At 39.0% G+C, this 18,077-nt stretch overlaps 1 protein-coding gene across 1 annotated transcript in view; it reads right to left on the reverse strand.

The window, feature by feature from the left end:
* Positions 1-617: 617 nt before the first annotated feature.
* The window catches only part of RAB32 (RAB32, member RAS oncogene family), a 19,614-nt gene continuing 2,154 nt past the window's right edge, over positions 618-18,077 (reverse strand). The window contains exons 2-3 of the mRNA XM_005420066.2: positions 4,300-4,577; positions 618-2,172 (exon numbers count right to left, since the gene is read on the reverse strand). Coding sequence (XP_005420123.1) covers positions 2,023-2,172; positions 4,300-4,577 — 428 coding nt within the window. The 3' untranslated portion in view covers positions 618-2,022. The remainder of the gene's footprint in view (positions 2,173-4,299; positions 4,578-18,077) is intronic.

Here is an 18,077-nt window from a genome sequence, read left to right on the forward strand (position 1 = left end):
GCGGTCACAAAGCTTGAGTTTCTTCTCCATTTTGCTGTTTAATCTAAACACAAAAGGGAAAAAAAAAAAAAGAAAAAAAATCCACAATCCACTACATCTGGGGAAACTTCCTGTAGAAGTAAAGTTGGTATTTACATTTGTGCCGCTTTAATTAAAGTTGAAAAAAAAGACAGTACAGCAGAGATTAAACATTGAAAGTGAGTTTACAGTCAAAATGGAGTTGTTCAAGTGATTGAATAGGAAGATTGTGATAGTTTCAACTCTCAAGGAAAGTCAGGCATTGAAACAACTTTCCCAGGGCCATACAGTCTCCATGGTTTGAGGTTAAGACCAGAGCACATGAACACCTAAGCACTGTGATATGACCTTGCTCGGGGAAAGACACTGGCTCAGAAGACATCTTAAGAGCTCTTTCATCAGAATCACCTTACGATGCTAAGCTTAATAAACCCAGTTTTGGTTTATGCCAAACCTTGCTGTGGTAACTTTAAATAATTCTTTAACATAGCACATACTAGAAGATAAAGTTGTTTTCAAATGTCAGTGAAAGTATTTGAGTATAGGGTGGAACATATGAGAGGATTCGTGTTCTCAAAAGCATACACCAACACACAAAAGATGCCCAAATACATTTATTTAACTCTTAAAAAGTATGTTACTCTTTAGAAAAAAAGACAGCCTAAGAAATCTCAATACAGATTAAAGTATATCAAATCCTGCATATACCTAGTTCTGATGTTTACCTAAACATCAGCACCATCAAACCCAGCAAGGTAAGACTTCTGAAGTCAATAGCAATGAGGTACCAGGAGAGAAGAAATCCTTAAAATAAAGAGGAGCTTCAAAGCCTTTAAGCCAATCAGAGCCAGAGTTCCAGAACGCATTCAAGAACCGTTAAATACCTCTAATCCTTTTGAACTTCATTTGCTGCCAAAAATGCATGAGTGCTATAACAAAGAAACCTAAGTATCTCAGCATACAGTTACAAACTGGTAAGCCAGTTCCTTAGTTCAAAGCAGTCAAAAGAGTTCTAAAACTGACAAAGACAGAGCTTGGGGCAGAAAGGTTGACAGACTAGCATGAACCAATTAAGCTATTTCCCTCAAGACCTCTCTCCTTGCTCATGGTATTCAGAACCATCTCTAGACAGAAGAAAAAGTTCATCATCACAGGACAGTAAGGTACTTACTTTTTGTACTCTTGGTAAAGTTTTCAGTGTTAGTGCATGAAAAAGTTATTAGATGCTTATTTCTGGATGTGCATAGGGGTGAGGTTACTACAACTATGTGCCAGGAGTACAACTGTATTCATTAATGTGTTTCATATGTAAAGTATTAGCTGAAAATATTCAGCCTTAAATTGCTGGACATGCATTTGTATTAGTATCTCTATAACAATGTCTTTCCCTTGTTATACACAATAACAACCATCTTGTTTTTACTCAGTGCTAAAAGCCATCAACTTCACTCAATCTTAGTGATCACACTAGGAAAGATATGTCCCATCTGTCATTGGCCCCTTCAAGATTTCTGGGAGGTCTTGATCCAGGAGAACTAGCAAAGAGACAGATCCTCATGGTGGGGATAATAAATAGGGACAATTGTGCTGGTGAGAAGGCTCACGTGGGACATGAAAGGTGACAAAGGAAAAGTTTACTTTAAAGGTGCAAGAGTCCAGTCACCTAAAAGTGAGTCCTATTTGGAATGTAGCATATGTCCTAGAAACAAACTAGACACTGAATGTTGTCTTTGTTCCTTTTAGGAGTGTAAACACTACCTTATGTTCTCAAGTAAGAAGACCACTAATCAGACTTAGATGCAGACACTCGAGCAAGTGGAATGATAACTCACAAGATACTCAGTTTCATGCTAAACAAGAACATGTAAACACCCAAATGAGTCACCAATTCAGATAGTACCAGACACCCCATATGGATTGTCACATCGCAGCACCATAGCAGCATTTTGATTTGAAGCAAAGTCCTGCTGCTCATCCCATCACATCTACTGAATGGTGGTAGCATTAGCAGCACTGTGATTTACTCTCTGCTTTCAATGGGTCTAGGTCCAGTTTTGGTTTCCCCACATCATTCTCTTCATTAGGAAAGGTTTTGTAATTGGCAAGGATGTTTTCCACCAAGAATCGAGCAGCTTCGTCTATGTTGATGTTGTCCTAAAAATGTTGAAAGCAAGGAAGTCAGTGATCTTTTTGAAACAGTCACACATCCCTATTAACAGTCACACTTTCCTAAAGTTATCCAAAAAGAAAATAATTCTTCAATCTCATCAGTAGAACACAAACAGTTTAGATGCAAGAAGTCATTGCTCACCCTTTTTTTTTCTGAAAAAGTTAGCAGAGAGGTTGGACACAAAATTATTCATCCAATATTACAAGCTGAAATCTGATTCTAATCTAGTAGGCAGTCAGGGGAATAAGTGGTACCTGCGTTTGGAAGGCTGACAAATGCCTAAGGGCATTTCTGCATCAGGAAAGATCCTAGGCAATTACATCATCTGCAGTATTGTCCTACCTTTTGGAACTTTTTTCTGTTTCTGATGGAATTTGGATGCACTTACCTTTTCCATGATCCTCAAAATCACAACGATTTCCAAGTGCCTTATATAGCTACTCTACATATTCTTGTGCATACTTTGAAAAGTCCCTTGCCATACACCCTGAAGAATGTATATGTGCAGGATACTTAGAGATGCACTTTGCCAGAATATCCCAGTTTCTGAGGGTCCAAGCTGGCCTAGTGCCAAGGAGTCTCTGGCCACAGGTTTGACCTGGCTGGGCCATCTGCTAGCACAGGGCTACCATGTTTGGAATTGCTCATCTTTGCTTCCAAAGGAAATACCAGCCAAGTATATTACTGATGACTGAGTATCCAACTATCAGTTCCAACAGAAAGGCAAAAGCAGATTAATAGGGTATCCAAGTGGGCACGACCTAAAGCCATAAACTGTTTTGGTATGCTTAGAAAACAAGACAGTTGTCCTAAATTTTTGCTTTTTCAACTACAATTCTTCAGAGTTCTAAACAAGTCAATTACTACTTAAGCTAGAATTTATTGCCTGGATTTTTCTCTGCAGCAAGAACCTTGTTTTACATTGTCCTGTCTTAAATGCCACCTAAAATGCAAGCTGTCACTTGAATTTCACATTAGATTTTTTCCAATGTTACTGGCATTTATTTTTAAGCCATAATGCAGTTTATATATAGCAGTATTACAGGCAGGTAAAGGTTTGGGGAAGACTTTTACCAAAGCAGAATCGTGGTATTCTTTTTGAGTATAGAGAGCCTTAAAAATAAAGTTTTTAGTAGCAGATGGGTGAGTTTGGAAATATCTTTTCAAATGCAAACAAATCGTCAGCTAATTTCACTAATTCCTTTAACTGTGTATCCTTCTCTTAAAGTAAACAAAGAGCAACTTTGTTTCTTATAGTCTTCTCAGAGACTCTTTTCTTTTTAAGAGTTGTCTCAACAATTCAGCAGCAGCAGCTGAAGGAAGTAAGCAAGACAAGGGAAAAGTGGGACCTTGAGGCCTATCTTACTTTATAAAGGATTTATCAGCCAGACCAGTAAACTGGTCTGTCAGACACACTGTCTTCATCTAGAGGAGTCCTTCATTTTAAGAATCAGTTGGGCTTGAACGAAATATTGGGTTTCACTTCCAACTTCTAGTTTAATCTGTGCATTGACAAAACATCTGTAGACTAAAACTGTAAAATACATGAAATTACTCAAAGTTAACTGACTAAAGTAGCTGTCTTTCTTAACTTAAATTACTATACAGAACAATGTTTTTCTCCAGTTCAGTCTTGACATTGCCTGATAAAATAGAAAAGTGCTTTAGCAACACTGTGGGTAGGTAGTAATGAGTAAGCAAATAGCTTCTTCACTTCAAATCTTGCTGTTTCCTACATTAAACAGTGACAATAGAAAATGCAATTTAAAAAACTGCACCTAAAGATGACCTGTATTTTTTGGGGAGCTTGATCAGCATTTAGTAATATTAACATCTAAAGAATGACTGATCCTCACGCATGCAAGATGAAAAAACTTATCAAACTCAGATAATCAAGGTTTCCAGATAGTTTCAAGATGCTCTGAATTTGAGATACCTTTTCATCTAAACCAAACCATTCTTCAGGAATGAAGCTAGCCAGCACATGAGTTCAAACTTTCAGAATTTGACTGCCACTTCCTATACTTGATAACTTTATTTCCTACATGACTATATTCACCCTTCTTATGCTAATATTCAAGAGACTAAAAATATTTTTCTATTAAGCTTACCTTGGCAGATGTTTCAAACCATCCAACAAAGCCACCTTCTCTGCAGAACTGGTCCATTTGAGAGGGATTCTGGCTGCCATCTTTCTTCTGGTCACACTTGTTTGCAAGGAGAACAGCAGGGATGGGGCTGCCATTGGGAAGTAGTACTTTACTGTCCAAATCATGCTTCCATTTTGAAACAGCCTCAAAAGTGGAGCCTCTTGTGACATCAAAGACCACAAAAGCACCAACTGCCTCTTTGTAGTATACTCTGGTCATATTTCCAAAGCGCTCCTGGCCTGAAAGAGAGAACAGTCACAGAGTATATTTTAATTGAAGCACAAACTGTATGCAGTGTAAACAGATTAGTGTACCAGCTTAATCCATAGAAGTTTGGCATTTGGGTCTAGTCACCTACAGCATAAAACATTGCCTTCTCTATCTCACCTAAGTTCATTGTAACAGCTATTATTTACACTATTCATGACAAGTCAAAGGCTTAAAGTAGTTTGCAGACCAAACTACAACTTGGAGTTTTTCTTAAAAAGCCCCTCAACTTCTATACTTATATAGTAAACTTATTCGTTGAGTAGAGGTCTTTGAAAGTAACACCTAAAAACACTACCAACACAGCTATACACAAATCATTATTTCATCAAAGAATATTAAGGCTTGTATGTTAATCTAGTTGCTTCAGCTAAAGACTTAAACTCAGCCTTTTGCTGAATGGTGAGCAACAAGGGGTTTTGCAAGCTTCAAGGCTAACAGCCTTCAAAGTACCTTCTGAAGAAGTCCACCTATAATATAGATTTTTCCTTAGGGAAAAGTTCAAAAGAAGCTGCTAGCTTAATAGTTCTGGCTAAATCTGTTAACTTTGACTTCATTTTTTTAAGTCTAAGATTCACTCTGAATTAATTTTCAACTATAGAAGTTCTACAGCAATCCCAGGATTTAAAACAAGAACAGTTAAAGTACAATTATTCACAACAAAAATCCAGGAAAAGAAAATCAATTGCTCATAAGCAGAGAAAACTCAAAAAAAGCCTTTTCTTATTAAGTACAACCACTTTAGCCAGAATACTTGAAATACAGAATTAGTGTGTGCCAGTTCATTTTTTCTTCTGTTTGAAAGGCCAGACTATCATGGTGTGTTTACATTTGAGTGTGTCTAGCAGTATCAAGTCCTAGCACATTGTTTGCAAAGTCCGGGCTACTAAAATAGCTTTCTGCTTTGTTTGGAAGTCTTCACTGGGAAAAGCAGTCCCTGAACTCTATGATTTAGTTTTACAGTGTGTCATCACTTGAGCTTTTATCTTTTCATGCATATGAGGTTTAAGAACAGATAAAGGAAGAGCTGTATTTGGAAACCTAGTTGTCCTCTGTTTATAAACATTCAAGTCCATCTTTGATTAGCAAGGACAAACAGATACAAGGAGAATTGGGTGTTATCACCTTCTCAGAAAGAGACCAAAATTCAATAAATGAAGTTGACAATAGATTCTGTTCAGCAGTGTTCTTTTCCAGCTCATTTGCCTCATTTTAATGTCAGTAATTCAGAGTATGATTAGCTCATTCCCTACAGACTGTTTCAGAAAAGGTTGCCTAAGCAGCTACTAGAATGGTCTGAAAACAGCAGCACCCACATTAAAGATCCAAAGAACTATAAAGAAGTTGACTTTATTTCTGTCTGTTCACTTTAAACTATGATGCTGCAGCAAACAGCATCACTACCCAGCATACTCTTCAGAACAGAGATTACACATTGTTTTCCACTACATCTTGTGTAAGAACAAGCATGATCCAAGAAGAAAGCTCTTAACTCCATACTCAAAACTCAAGTTTTAAAGCAGCATTAATGTCATGGAAATTAAGGCCATGCAACAAGCCAGGCACCAAGCCTGCATCTCTGTGACTATGCCTCTGGAAAAGCCACACTGCAACTACAATTCTCCTAAACAGGGTACACAAGTAATTCACATTGTCTCCCTAGGCTGGGCTTTCATGCCTAACAGAGGTTTTTAGAACAGCCTTACTACAAACCACACCACTGACCACTGTTTCCACTAATCAAGTACTATTAAGGAAGAGTTAGATCAGAAGGCTTTTACTACTTCTGCATGTCCGTAATGTTACATTTAAAGAAACTTTACCCTTAGAATGTAGGGATTTTGGTTTTGGGAGTTGTGGTTGAGTTTCTTTAATGGAATTCCACACAGTCAAATTTAGTTACATTACGCCAGTCACTGCATAGGGCACCACACAAGTTTTGAGGAGCTCCTTCTCAGCTTCCTCATTTGTTTAGCTGTCAGTTTCACCACCAATTCCTGCCACATGGGAACACCTTGGACTATGCTAAAGCACTAACCCCAGTATCCAATACAGGGAGATATCCCTTCACACCAAAGGACAGCCCCACAAAACAAAGAGTGTAATCTCAAGGTCCACAATGCCCTGTACCAACCTCAGTCTTCTACAGAAAGAGTTCTTCAATTCAGCCCTGAAATGGTCCAGAATTGAGCACCACTTGCTGTCATTTACATGAGACTGAACATGAACTTGAAGCAGCAAGGAAAATGGTCCCATTAGTCCTCCCTATTCAGTTGCTGGAGAGGTGGGAGGTTTCCAGGCTTTACTTAAGGCTGTTTTTCCAAATATTTGATGAACATTTACATAAGAAAATTAAGTTGTATTGATTAGTTGCAGGAAGGGTTGTGAGATTGTTACCAGAAGGAATAAACAGAGCATGATCACTACATAGGAAAACTAAGTTATTTAGGAATTACAGAAAAGATCATCAGGCAGTTACCATTTCTCAGATAGCTGTGTATGCTGTACATAAACAAGGCTGCAATCACTGAGCACAGGGAAGGACATTACCATTGACTGAATCCCTTCCTGCCTATTGCTCTTCCATCCAAAACAGCTGTAAAGACAGAAACAGTTGACAAGGTGGCCAGATGAGCCTCCTTTAGCAATAACCATTCCTGAAACATGCACAACAGCACATTTAAGACGTACAAAAAGGTGAAATTAGTACAGTGCTACATATGGCTTCCAAGCAACAAAGTTACAAAGCATAGCTCAGAACCAAACCTGAGGGGTCAGCCAAAGTCAGCCTTGTACAGTGGCTGCTCACAGTGTAAGAAGACAGCAGTCCTGATAGGAATGGAAGTCAGCATGGAACTGTATGTTGCTTAGTATTCTATGGCAGCCACAGTATAAACCATGGGCTTTGGCTGTCCACAACAATAACTTAACTCTATTTACAGCAACTCTTACCTCTCTTGTAGTATGACTTTTAGATTTAGAGAAACATCAATACATGTTGTTCTGCAGTTTTAATTTGGGTGAAAGTAGGAAACTGATGCACCTATCAGCAAGAAAGCTTCTATTTTTACTTACTAGATTAAAGCTTTATATTAGGAAGATTTTCTCCCTCTTACCCTTAAACACACACAAGCTCAACAGCCTTGGATTCTTAGAGATTAATGCCTTTTAATGTCAAATACCAGCCAATATGAGCGCTTATTCTAGAGTAACCCAAACCAGGTTGTTATAGAGCTGTTTTCACCTCTAGAATTCACATCCACTAACAATAAACCTGACCTGAATACTACCTTGCAACTGCTCTTTCATCCTGTCTGGAGCCTAATGAAGATGGATATACTGTATTTCATACAAAGACAGAAGCAATAAAACATGGCCTGCCCAGGATGTAAGAGTTTTGTTTGGTAAAAGGTATACAGCATGAGGCAGGAAAAGAATTCAGTTTAAAGTGAGCGGACTTTCTTTATAATCCTGTCATTACTGAAAAAGCACATGCTGACCTTCTTGTCTAGGATGCAGAGCATTCTAGACAGCCGTTTGAAAATTTAACAGGAGTTCAGATAGAGCTTTTGCAAGGCAAAAAAACCCCACAAACAAAACAAAACAAAAACCCAACCAAACCCACAAACCCTCATACAGCAAAATCAAACTACAAACCACTAATCCTCCAAATTCTCAAGGCTGAACATAATTCTCTTTGTTCGTAAAACTAAATGTCTCAGCTTCTGCCATCTACAGTTCAGAGATCTGTCATACCCCTTCCTCTGTCCAGCAAGATATTTGCTATAATCATTTCTGCATATGTGACAATAGTGTTGAGCAGTACAGAAAGTGGATCATACCCCCAGAGAAGAAAAAGGTTAAAAGTGATCAGATTAAACTAGACTTAAAATCCCCAGTGTGTATAATGTTAGAAAGAAGAGAGCAGGAAGATAACTAATTGCTTAGTACAGCAGTAAAGAAAGAACATCACAAGATTAATCATACTGGTAGGTCTAGTGACTAGGCATAAATCTGATGCCACTAAAGTACAGTTTTTAGTAGTTCAGGTGTAAATGAGGAACTAAGATACAGGACAGTCACAGGGATCAGAAGTTTAATTTGGGGTTATGGAAGTGACTTCATGTAATGAAAATTCCTGCATTCTCTAACCAAAGTTTCCATACCAAAATGACTCAGCACCTACCGTCACCATATTTTCCAGTAACTGCAACAACCTTAAGTGAAATATTCGCACAATGACACACATCAGGAACTAGTTCACCTCCCTACAGCAGCACCACAGGAATAAAGTTGACTTTAAAACTCCATTAGAACTTGGGAGCTATTCTCACTCCCCAGTTTATATTGTAATGGGGGCGAAATGTAAGTAAAAAACTACATGAGAGAAATTGTGAGCTGTAATTTAAGATCCAACATTAAAAGCTTTATATTTGTCCTTTACTGCAAAAGGTAAGTTATCATTGTAACCTTGCCTTGAAGTACATTTCCAAGCATTTCTAGAGCAGTCTTTCCCAGTGTAAGGGAGAAGCACCAGTGTCCTGTTTATTACAGCAGTGTGACCTACCATTGTAGTAGTTCTCATGAATATTTAGCAAAAAAGATACCCTAGACTCCTATTATTTCACTCATAATTTCAACTTGTAACTCCTCCTATATGATGGGAATTGGAGCCAGAACAAGCAGTTTAAATGTACAACTGATTGCTGGATATGCACAATGAGTTTGTCAAGCTTCCTTCCCACAGACTACTTATTATATTAATGAGTTAATAGACAGGCTATATCAACTAATGAGTGAAAGCTTTTTTTTTCCAGGGACACCTGAGTGACAATTCCAACTCTCAGTAAAGTTACTGTCATCCAGTGTGATAGATTTAAACTAAATCCCCATCCAAAATGGCTGGGAACATCGTTCAATCCTCTGAGTTAGAACTACTGTCACTTTCAAAACATGCCCTTCAAGAGCCACAGGCAGGAAAAGACCAGACTCTGGACGCCAGCTGGATGTTTGGCATAATACAGCAAATACCCAGAACTGCCCTGAGGATGAATCTCCCAGTTCTCCAGACATCTAATGTACATTTTAGCATTACCAGGGTCAGGTGTGAGTTGACTGAAGTTCCTTTTTAGAGAGGCATATAAACATGTTACTGGCAAGTTACCACTGCTGACAGCTATCCCCCATCTCCCCAAACCAGCACATCTTGTCCCAGAACTGTCCTACCTAATTAGATTGGATCTGTTATTCTGCAAGAAGTAGGTTAACCAGACCGCTACCAGTATTACAGCCCACATTCAAGTGTGTCTGCCTGCTGTCCCACAGAGAGTAGCCATAGATTGGGAGTAAACAGACTCCAAGACTGTTAATACCAGATGGCTCCCCACTCCCCAATCTTATCCATTTAAGCTAAAAGTGTAAAGTTGCCACAAGTTAAAACCACAGAAGTGTTGAACTATGCATTTATTTAATGACAGACAAATTTGCAGATGACATCAAGCTGAGTGGTGCAGCTGACACATCTGAAAGATGGGATGCCATCCAGAGGGACCTGGACAAACTTGAGAAGTGAGCCCATGGGAATCTCATGAGGATTAACAAGACCAAGTGCAAGGTGCTGCAACTGGGTTGGGATGTCAACACAGGCTGGGGAATGAACAGACAGAGCAGCTGGGCCAAGAAGGACTTATGGGTGCTGGTAGATGAGAGTCTGGACATGAGCCAGCAATGTGCACTTGGAGCCCAGGGAAATCACTTGTATCCTGGGCTACATCCAAAGCAGCATGGACAGCAAGGCAAGGGAGGTTGATTGTGCCTTCTGCTCTGCCTTTGTGAGATGCCAACTGGAGTGTGGTATCCAGCTCTGGGATCCCCAGCATAAGGACATGGACCTGTTGGAGTGAGTCCAAAGGCAGGCCATGAAGATCAGAGGGCTGGAGCACCTCTCCTGTGAAGACAGGCTGAGAAAGTTGGGATTGTCCAGCCTGAAGAAGAAAAGGCTTCAGGGTGACTTGAGGCCTTCCAGCACCTAAAGGGAGCCCTACAAGAAAGACGGAGAGGGGCTATTTACAAGAGCATGTACTGACAGAACACAGGGAAATGGTTTTAAATTAAGAGTAGGTTCAGATAAGATATCAGGAAGAAATTCTTCACTGTCATGGTGGTGAGGCACCAGAACAGGTTGCCCAGAGAAGCTGTGGATGCCCCATCCCTGGAAATGCCCAAAGTCCAGGATGGGTGGAGCAACCTATGGTCAAGTCCCATGGCAGCAGAGTTGGACCCGGATGATCTTTAAGGCTCATTACAGCCAAAGCCATTCTGTGATCCTATGACATTAGCAGCTCTAGCAGATGTTAGAAACCTGTAAGTGTTAAGGAACATCCAGCTTGACTTTTACTTTCCACTACTGTGAAAAAGTGTTATTTGTGGTTCTGGTGACAAACACAGGCTAGGAAGTGAGAATTACTAGAATATTATATCTTCCTGTATGAGACAAGTACTAGAAATAACCTCACTGACTGCAGTACTTAGTTTCTGACAGACAAAAGCAGTCTCAGACAATTACAACTGCTAGTGCCCTTTCTTATTAAGGATGGTATGGGTAAGTCAACTGACCACTGGACGGACTCCTCCCAACACTAACAGTCTTCAGGGCAAAAGCCAGTTAATCCCTGTTCAACTGACTCACACTTTATTGTAAGAGACAACTTTTGATCCCCTGGTTATGTCTATATTAGAAAGCTGCAGGGTGCAGTTGGAGCAGTTCTGTTGAACAATACAGTGTCAGAGGCATGACACTGACAATATATACTGTACAGACACAGTATCTATGAGAGACCCTGTAGCCATTGAAAAGTTACTGATGAATATCAGCTTAAGTGCAGCAGTATTTTGATTATTTAGATCATACCACAAAGTATTTTCACATGTTCACAGAAGTCACTATTTCATTCTGAAATGTTAGGAAGCAGTTTGCTTTGAAGTTCCATTTCCCAACACAGCCAGTTTCTAAACTAACAATCTGTTAACTACATGAAACTTCAAATCAATGACTAGTTCCTTCCATTCACTGCTTGCTATCATTATACTTTAACACAGGACAGTCCCATTCACTACCCGTGAAACAGCAAGAGCACAGAGATGGCAAGTGCTGGAAGCTAGACACCAGATTTGCACCAGGAGCTATGATCACTTTTAACCTAATAGAAGAGGTATGCCATTCTTTGCCACAAAGACAGAAAGATTTCCCTTAAATAATTACACAGCCCTCACTGGGAATTTCACAGCAAGACTGGAACTTTTCATTGCTGCCTGTAGTCTTGGGCTAATCTAATTACTTAATTGTCCAAATTGACTTCAACAGCTTAGTGTTGTGTCTTTAAGAAGTTGAGAGGCAACACCCTGCACTTAGAGTTCAATGGGTTTTGTCCAACATCATGTGTATGCAGCAGTATTACAGTCATGTTTGTATAAGAATCCACCTATTTTTTTTGCATCTTTGCTAAACAGCAAGTGAGACAAAGTCCCTGTTTAAGCACTAGATTTCAATCCCCAGAAAAATCAGAATGCAACCAAGCTAAACAATTTCTAACTAGCTGTCAAATGCAGCATGTGTAGAACAATTCCCCTGCATTAGTATTCAAAGGAGTCAACATAGTCCAATTAGTGCCAGCAAAAGCATGAATTGGTACTTCACACATTGTTTTAACAAGACTTACCCAAACAAGTAATCTGCCAGAGTTCAGCTATTTCATGCCTACCACCCCTCTGATCCATATCCTTTGGTGCGCTGCCCTGCAGCCAGAGCTGCACTGTGCGCCTCAGAGCGATGCTGCATGGCACTACAGCATTTCACTGCACACAGGAGAACAATTCTAAAGTCAGATTGTCTCCAGAACAATATCACGAGACTGAAAAAATGTTAATCTCTAAAATGGTCGATGTGTCATAGCACATTGTGTGTGATTGGAATTTTGTATCAAATTGTTTCCACTTTGCTCTACCCAGCACACAGCCTGGGAGCACTAAAAGAACAAGTTCCCATAAGCTGTTTGCAGTGACATTCAGAGACTACCTCTCAACCTATTATATGAAAAGCTGCTAAAATCCATACAACAGGAATTTCACAAGAGGTATCCCTATATTTCCATGCAGAAATATAAACAGACATTCCCTTCCTGCGAATTGCTTCTTTCTAACATGGTGTATCACACTTCTGAACCTCTGAAGTAAGTATTTGGAGGGAACCATTTACAGCGGACTACAAAAGCAAAGCAATGGTTACCACTGGAATTCATGGAGGGTATGTCAGACAGCTGTGAGACTGAATCCAGTGGTCTCACTCACCACTGAGAGGAAGAATCTTATTTTTTACAGCATGCTAATACCTTTTCTGGAATCAGTCAGCTAAGATTATTTTCTTTGCTTTATGACATAAGTTGAGAATTACTCCTTTACAGCACTTGCCAACTCAAATTGTACTTGTGGATATGCACTTTGGTAACACCCTGTCCTAATGTGCACCTAAAGGAAACCAAACTGGTAAGAGGCAAAATGGAGATGTAAATAAGGTTAAGCACCAAGACTCTGAAGCTGCAACTTCTGAAGATGAAAAGAGAGTTGATAAAGCTTGATTTACATTCATGTGAATGTCACACATTAAGAGAAAAGTGTATATTCAACACTGTCTGCAGCAGTTTGTCTCTGAAGGGCAATGTGCTTGACTTTCAAACCAGCTTAATTTCTGACTACTTGAGTCGGCATTATATGAAGGGCAGGAATTTAATACTTGCCTTCAGAAAAGTGGGTGACCCACGTGAGATTATTATTTCTGCAAAGAACTCCAATTTCATAAAGTAATCAAAAAATTAGTTATGTTGAGCTCTATGTACTATTTTTCCTCCTGTCTACTCTATTGCATGTAAGAATTTAGGTATTGTTTGCCTTTAAGGTAGATTTCCCCTGTCTATTTGATGTATACCCACTCAGCCATCCCTGACTCTCTGTATCAGAGTACTAGGAAATAGTTTTTATTGTGATCTTGTAGGAAGCACAAAACTTCTGAGCAGCTGCTGTGCAACATCTGAGCCTTAAACTGCTGTGCAACATCTGAAAATAAGGCTGAAGCACCATCTATTCCATAGTGATTAGATGTTCAAGCACAAAGTGCATTTCCATTGCTGACAGAAATTAGAAGTACCTGTAAGATAAATACACTGAACTCTATTTTAAGCCTGTACTAGATCATGTGGTCTTTTAGGATCATATCTTTAACCCCATTTCTCATAGAATACCTTGAAATGCCTTATGAGGAAATTCTAAGCTAACTTCCAAGACAATCAAAGAACATCTGCCTCAATTCTCCCATTTAACTGAACTGTCCTGCCTTGCATAATCAAAATTACCACACTAGACTATCTTATAACACCAACATCAAGACAGTAGCATTTCCCATATGCTTATGGAATTCAATCAGCATAATGGTTATAGGCTTAGTTCAAAATAACATATACAGTACTTCGAGTGGCTACATAACATAGTACTAAGCAAAAGAACCTTTGCCATTATGAATGCTTTGGTACTCCACTGATAAGATATGGAAATTCCTTCATTAGACCAACAATCATACCTCATACCTTGATAACATTTCATTAAAAGTGTATTTAAACAGGACGCCCAAAAAAGAAAACACACAGAATCTGTTTGCATTCAGAAAAGTCTGAAAGTTGGAAAAACACCAAAACCCCCAGTTTAACACATTCAGAACTTATTTTGATATTTAGCTGTAGAGCTCCAAGCACAGCAAGTCATTTTGAAGTGAAAGCTCATAACCCAAATCCAGCTATTCCAGAAAAGTCATAAGAAAGGACACCCACACAAGATTTCCCACAGAGGGATGGTTTCTAGAAGGAAACAAAGTACACCTTCAGTGCTGTTTCTTGCCTCTGTGTTCAAAATCTATGTGAGCAGGCCTTCTACTTCCCATCCCCAAACTTTATCTGCTAGTCTTGCATGTTTCCAGTAAGCATAACCCTTAAGAAAATTTTCTCTCATGAGATTTATATTTAAACATGTGTGAGCAGGAAGCAGTCAGAAATTAAGTCTTTCATATCTCCATGAGTCTGAAGACATAATCACATAGAAGATTCCCCAGCCCTGACTGGGAGCTTTCTGACCTGTCTCAGCTATAAGCAAAATGATAGCACTACTAATCTCCACCTGAAGGCTGCTCCTGGAACCTTATCACCATATAAACTAGGAAGCAACCTCAGAAAACTTATGTGTTTCTGAAAAAACCCTGAGCTCCAAGTTCTGCATCCATTTCTGATATGGTTATTTATGTTCACATCCTTCACTCTTTAAGACTATTTATAGTGGTGAGAAAAAAAATCTCTACATTTGAGGGAAGGTTACGCCTGGATTGTCTCGCCTCCACCTTATCCTCACTTGTACCAGGCACATACCTAAGCAACTTTTTCATGTTTTTTTTTCTTTTTTTCTGCAAGAGTTGCCATTTTAATCCCTTCAACATGCATTGTGGCTAAGGATAAGTTGTAACAAGAATACCTTAACTACTTTAAGAGACTGCTGCCTCCAAGTTCTCCACACTTAGGAGAGACTTCCCCGCAAAGCAACTGAAGCATACATGCCTCTGGCACAGAGCCAGGTATGGATACAGAACAGCTGAAGTTTTCTGCTTGTTTTCCTATAGACTTTCAGGGATGCACTAACATCACTTAACACGTGCTTTAGACCTTATTTGAAAAAAATAAAATCAGTCCATAATTGAAGACACAAGCTAATGCCCCAGTACACAGAAGCAACTTGGCAGCCTCTATGGCATGCCAATGGCACAAGTGCAGACCAGCTGGAATACAGAGCTGCTTGAAACTACGGTTTTCACATGGAAGTAAATTATCTCACATACTGTAACTGCCTGGATGCCTTTGAAAGTCAATCATACCCATGGTTTCCTGTACTCGCTCCCATTTCTCATGGCTTCCTATAGAAAAGCCTAACAGTTACTTAAAAAGTTAATTTGCTCTTAACATCAAGTCACATATCTTAAATCTCACTTGTCTTCATAGAAAAGATGGGTTATTCCAGCTCTTCCTCAACTTAGTATTTAACCAAAATACTTCACCTAATTTCTCCATCCTCTTGGGGACCTGTATATACTTACAACAAGTTACAGTTCAGTTCCTCTCAAGGAGACATGCAAGATTTTAGTAACAAATTTACATGCTACATGCTGCTTATCATATAGCTCTTGAAAGCTTGTAGAGCATGTTTACAGTACCAAAGTACAATGATTCCTCTTCTGTTTGGCCAACTTCATAGCCATAGTCTGCCAGGTAAAGCATTACTTCAGTTTTAATAAATATTTATACAAAGAAGTTTTAATAAAATCTTGGAAGAAAAATGCTATTACATAAAAGTTAATTTAGAATTCCTCAAAAAAGCTTTAAAATCAAATTAATCTAACAGTTGCCATGAGTGACATTCTTCATGAGAAGCCAACCTCAAGCCACTATTTACGATCTTTACTGCTCCCGCTCTCCAGCAAACTGCACTTCATACAGCCTGATGTGAGTGACAGTGATAGTCAACATGAGCACAAAAGCAGCAACTAACACAGTTGTTGGTTTTACTAGAGCAGCTCAAAAGTTTCTATGAGGCTGAAAATCCTTTGAGCACTCTTTCAATACCTCCTGACAGCTTCATCAATATGCCACACACGCCTCCTGAGCGTGCTGTGGTCAGTGCAGTGCTCACTAAAACAGCATGCCTGTCAAGTAGGAATCTCTACTGGTTTGAAATAGACTATCAAAACACTTCCCTATCATTAAGATTTCTTTTGGTTTGCATCTCTTTACTACAATGACTCATTCCTACATCCTATTTATTTTGCCAATCATTTATGCCCTTTGATCAATGCTTTAACATTTTCAGAATTTATCCAGAAAGATGATTTTTCATTACTTCACGCATCAAGATAAAGAAGTGGCAACAAAACACAAAAGCCAACTAAACAAAAACAAAAACAACAACAAAAAAACCCCCCTCAAGAATAGTGCCTAAAGGCAGCTAAAGTTCCTGCATGAACACACATATAATCTCTCCATCTCCTTTCAGATGCTTCTTTCTTTATGCTGTAACCAAGATAATTTGACAGTGACCGATCAGTCTTACTCTGAAGCTCTTTCATCACCCTTATTTGAGAAGTTACAACCTGTATCTAAAAACTAAAGCACCTATCTCTAGAATACAAATGTCTAGGGACAACAGTAACCTTCCTCCCTCTTCATTATTTTACATCACTTCCCCTTTCATGCTGCTGCAAGGGTTTGCACTACTTTGTACCTTACAACAAGAGGGCTATTTTCAGCAGAAAAAAGAAAAAGCATAAGCAGTGTAACATGGTCATGCTCTACTTGATAGAATTATCTAATCACAAAAAAAGACCCAAAACCAAAACAACCTCAGCTAGCACAAGAATTTGAAGTCATCCAGTAACCCACTGCATTGCAATAAACAGCACAACATTCATCACTTTTCCTACAATCAAATCAAAAGCCAGCATAGTATCTGCATTATGATCTTTAGCTGATGCATGAACTACAGGGTCAGTTCTTATCATTGACTTAGGTACAAAACCTTAGCTTGCATCACCCAGCTCTTTAAAGAAAGCTTCTTACAATGAACTGTTACATACAAGCTTTGATCTAGTGAAAATAACATCCCTGTCTATGCTTAAGGGTTAGACTTTAATTCAACAGCCTTTTTAAATGCATCAAAATAAATTCAGAATGCCAGCACTACACTGCTTGCAGGGAAGTCACATGTAACATTACTTACCATAAGATTCAGATCTCTTGAAGAGATCTAAAGCCGTTTGTCTGCACACTCCAGCAGGCAAAATTATCTACCAGCTGTTGAAAGCCAGAAGACAGCTGGGCTGATGAGTTAAAAAGGAATGACTATCACATGCTCAGACACTGCTACACTTCAATAAAGCGCTTTAGATAATGATGTCTATGATTATAGAAGCCATCTTCAACCTGGTTCTTTAATTAATAACTTCGGTATAAATCTGTTAATATCCTCAAGAATTTAGAAATATTCCTGATTGTACACATAAAGAGCTGCAGAACACACTCCCAAGTTGAGGATTTCAGCAGCTTTAAGAACATCAAATACCCTTACAGAAACTAAAATACTCTTTATTTTACTAATTAACTCTCAGATGTCAAGGGCTATAGGAGTCCAAATTGTCGCTGTCACACTGGCTCAGCACAACCCAATCAAAAGTCACCAAGATTACTTCTCTGCTTTGTGTTTTTTTTTTCATTGGGCAAGCTTCCCCCAGCCTTTTGGAAACAGAATACCCTAAACTAGCAGATTAGACTAAGAGTTTGGACTGCAAACTGCAGAACAGTTGTATCTTCCTTTTTAATTTCTGCTAGGGAAAG

Source organism: Geospiza fortis, unplaced genomic scaffold, assembly GCF_000277835.1.
Source record: "Geospiza fortis unplaced genomic scaffold, GeoFor_1.0 scaffold162, whole genome shotgun sequence".
NCBI lineage: Eukaryota > Metazoa > Chordata > Aves > Passeriformes > Thraupidae > Geospiza > Geospiza fortis.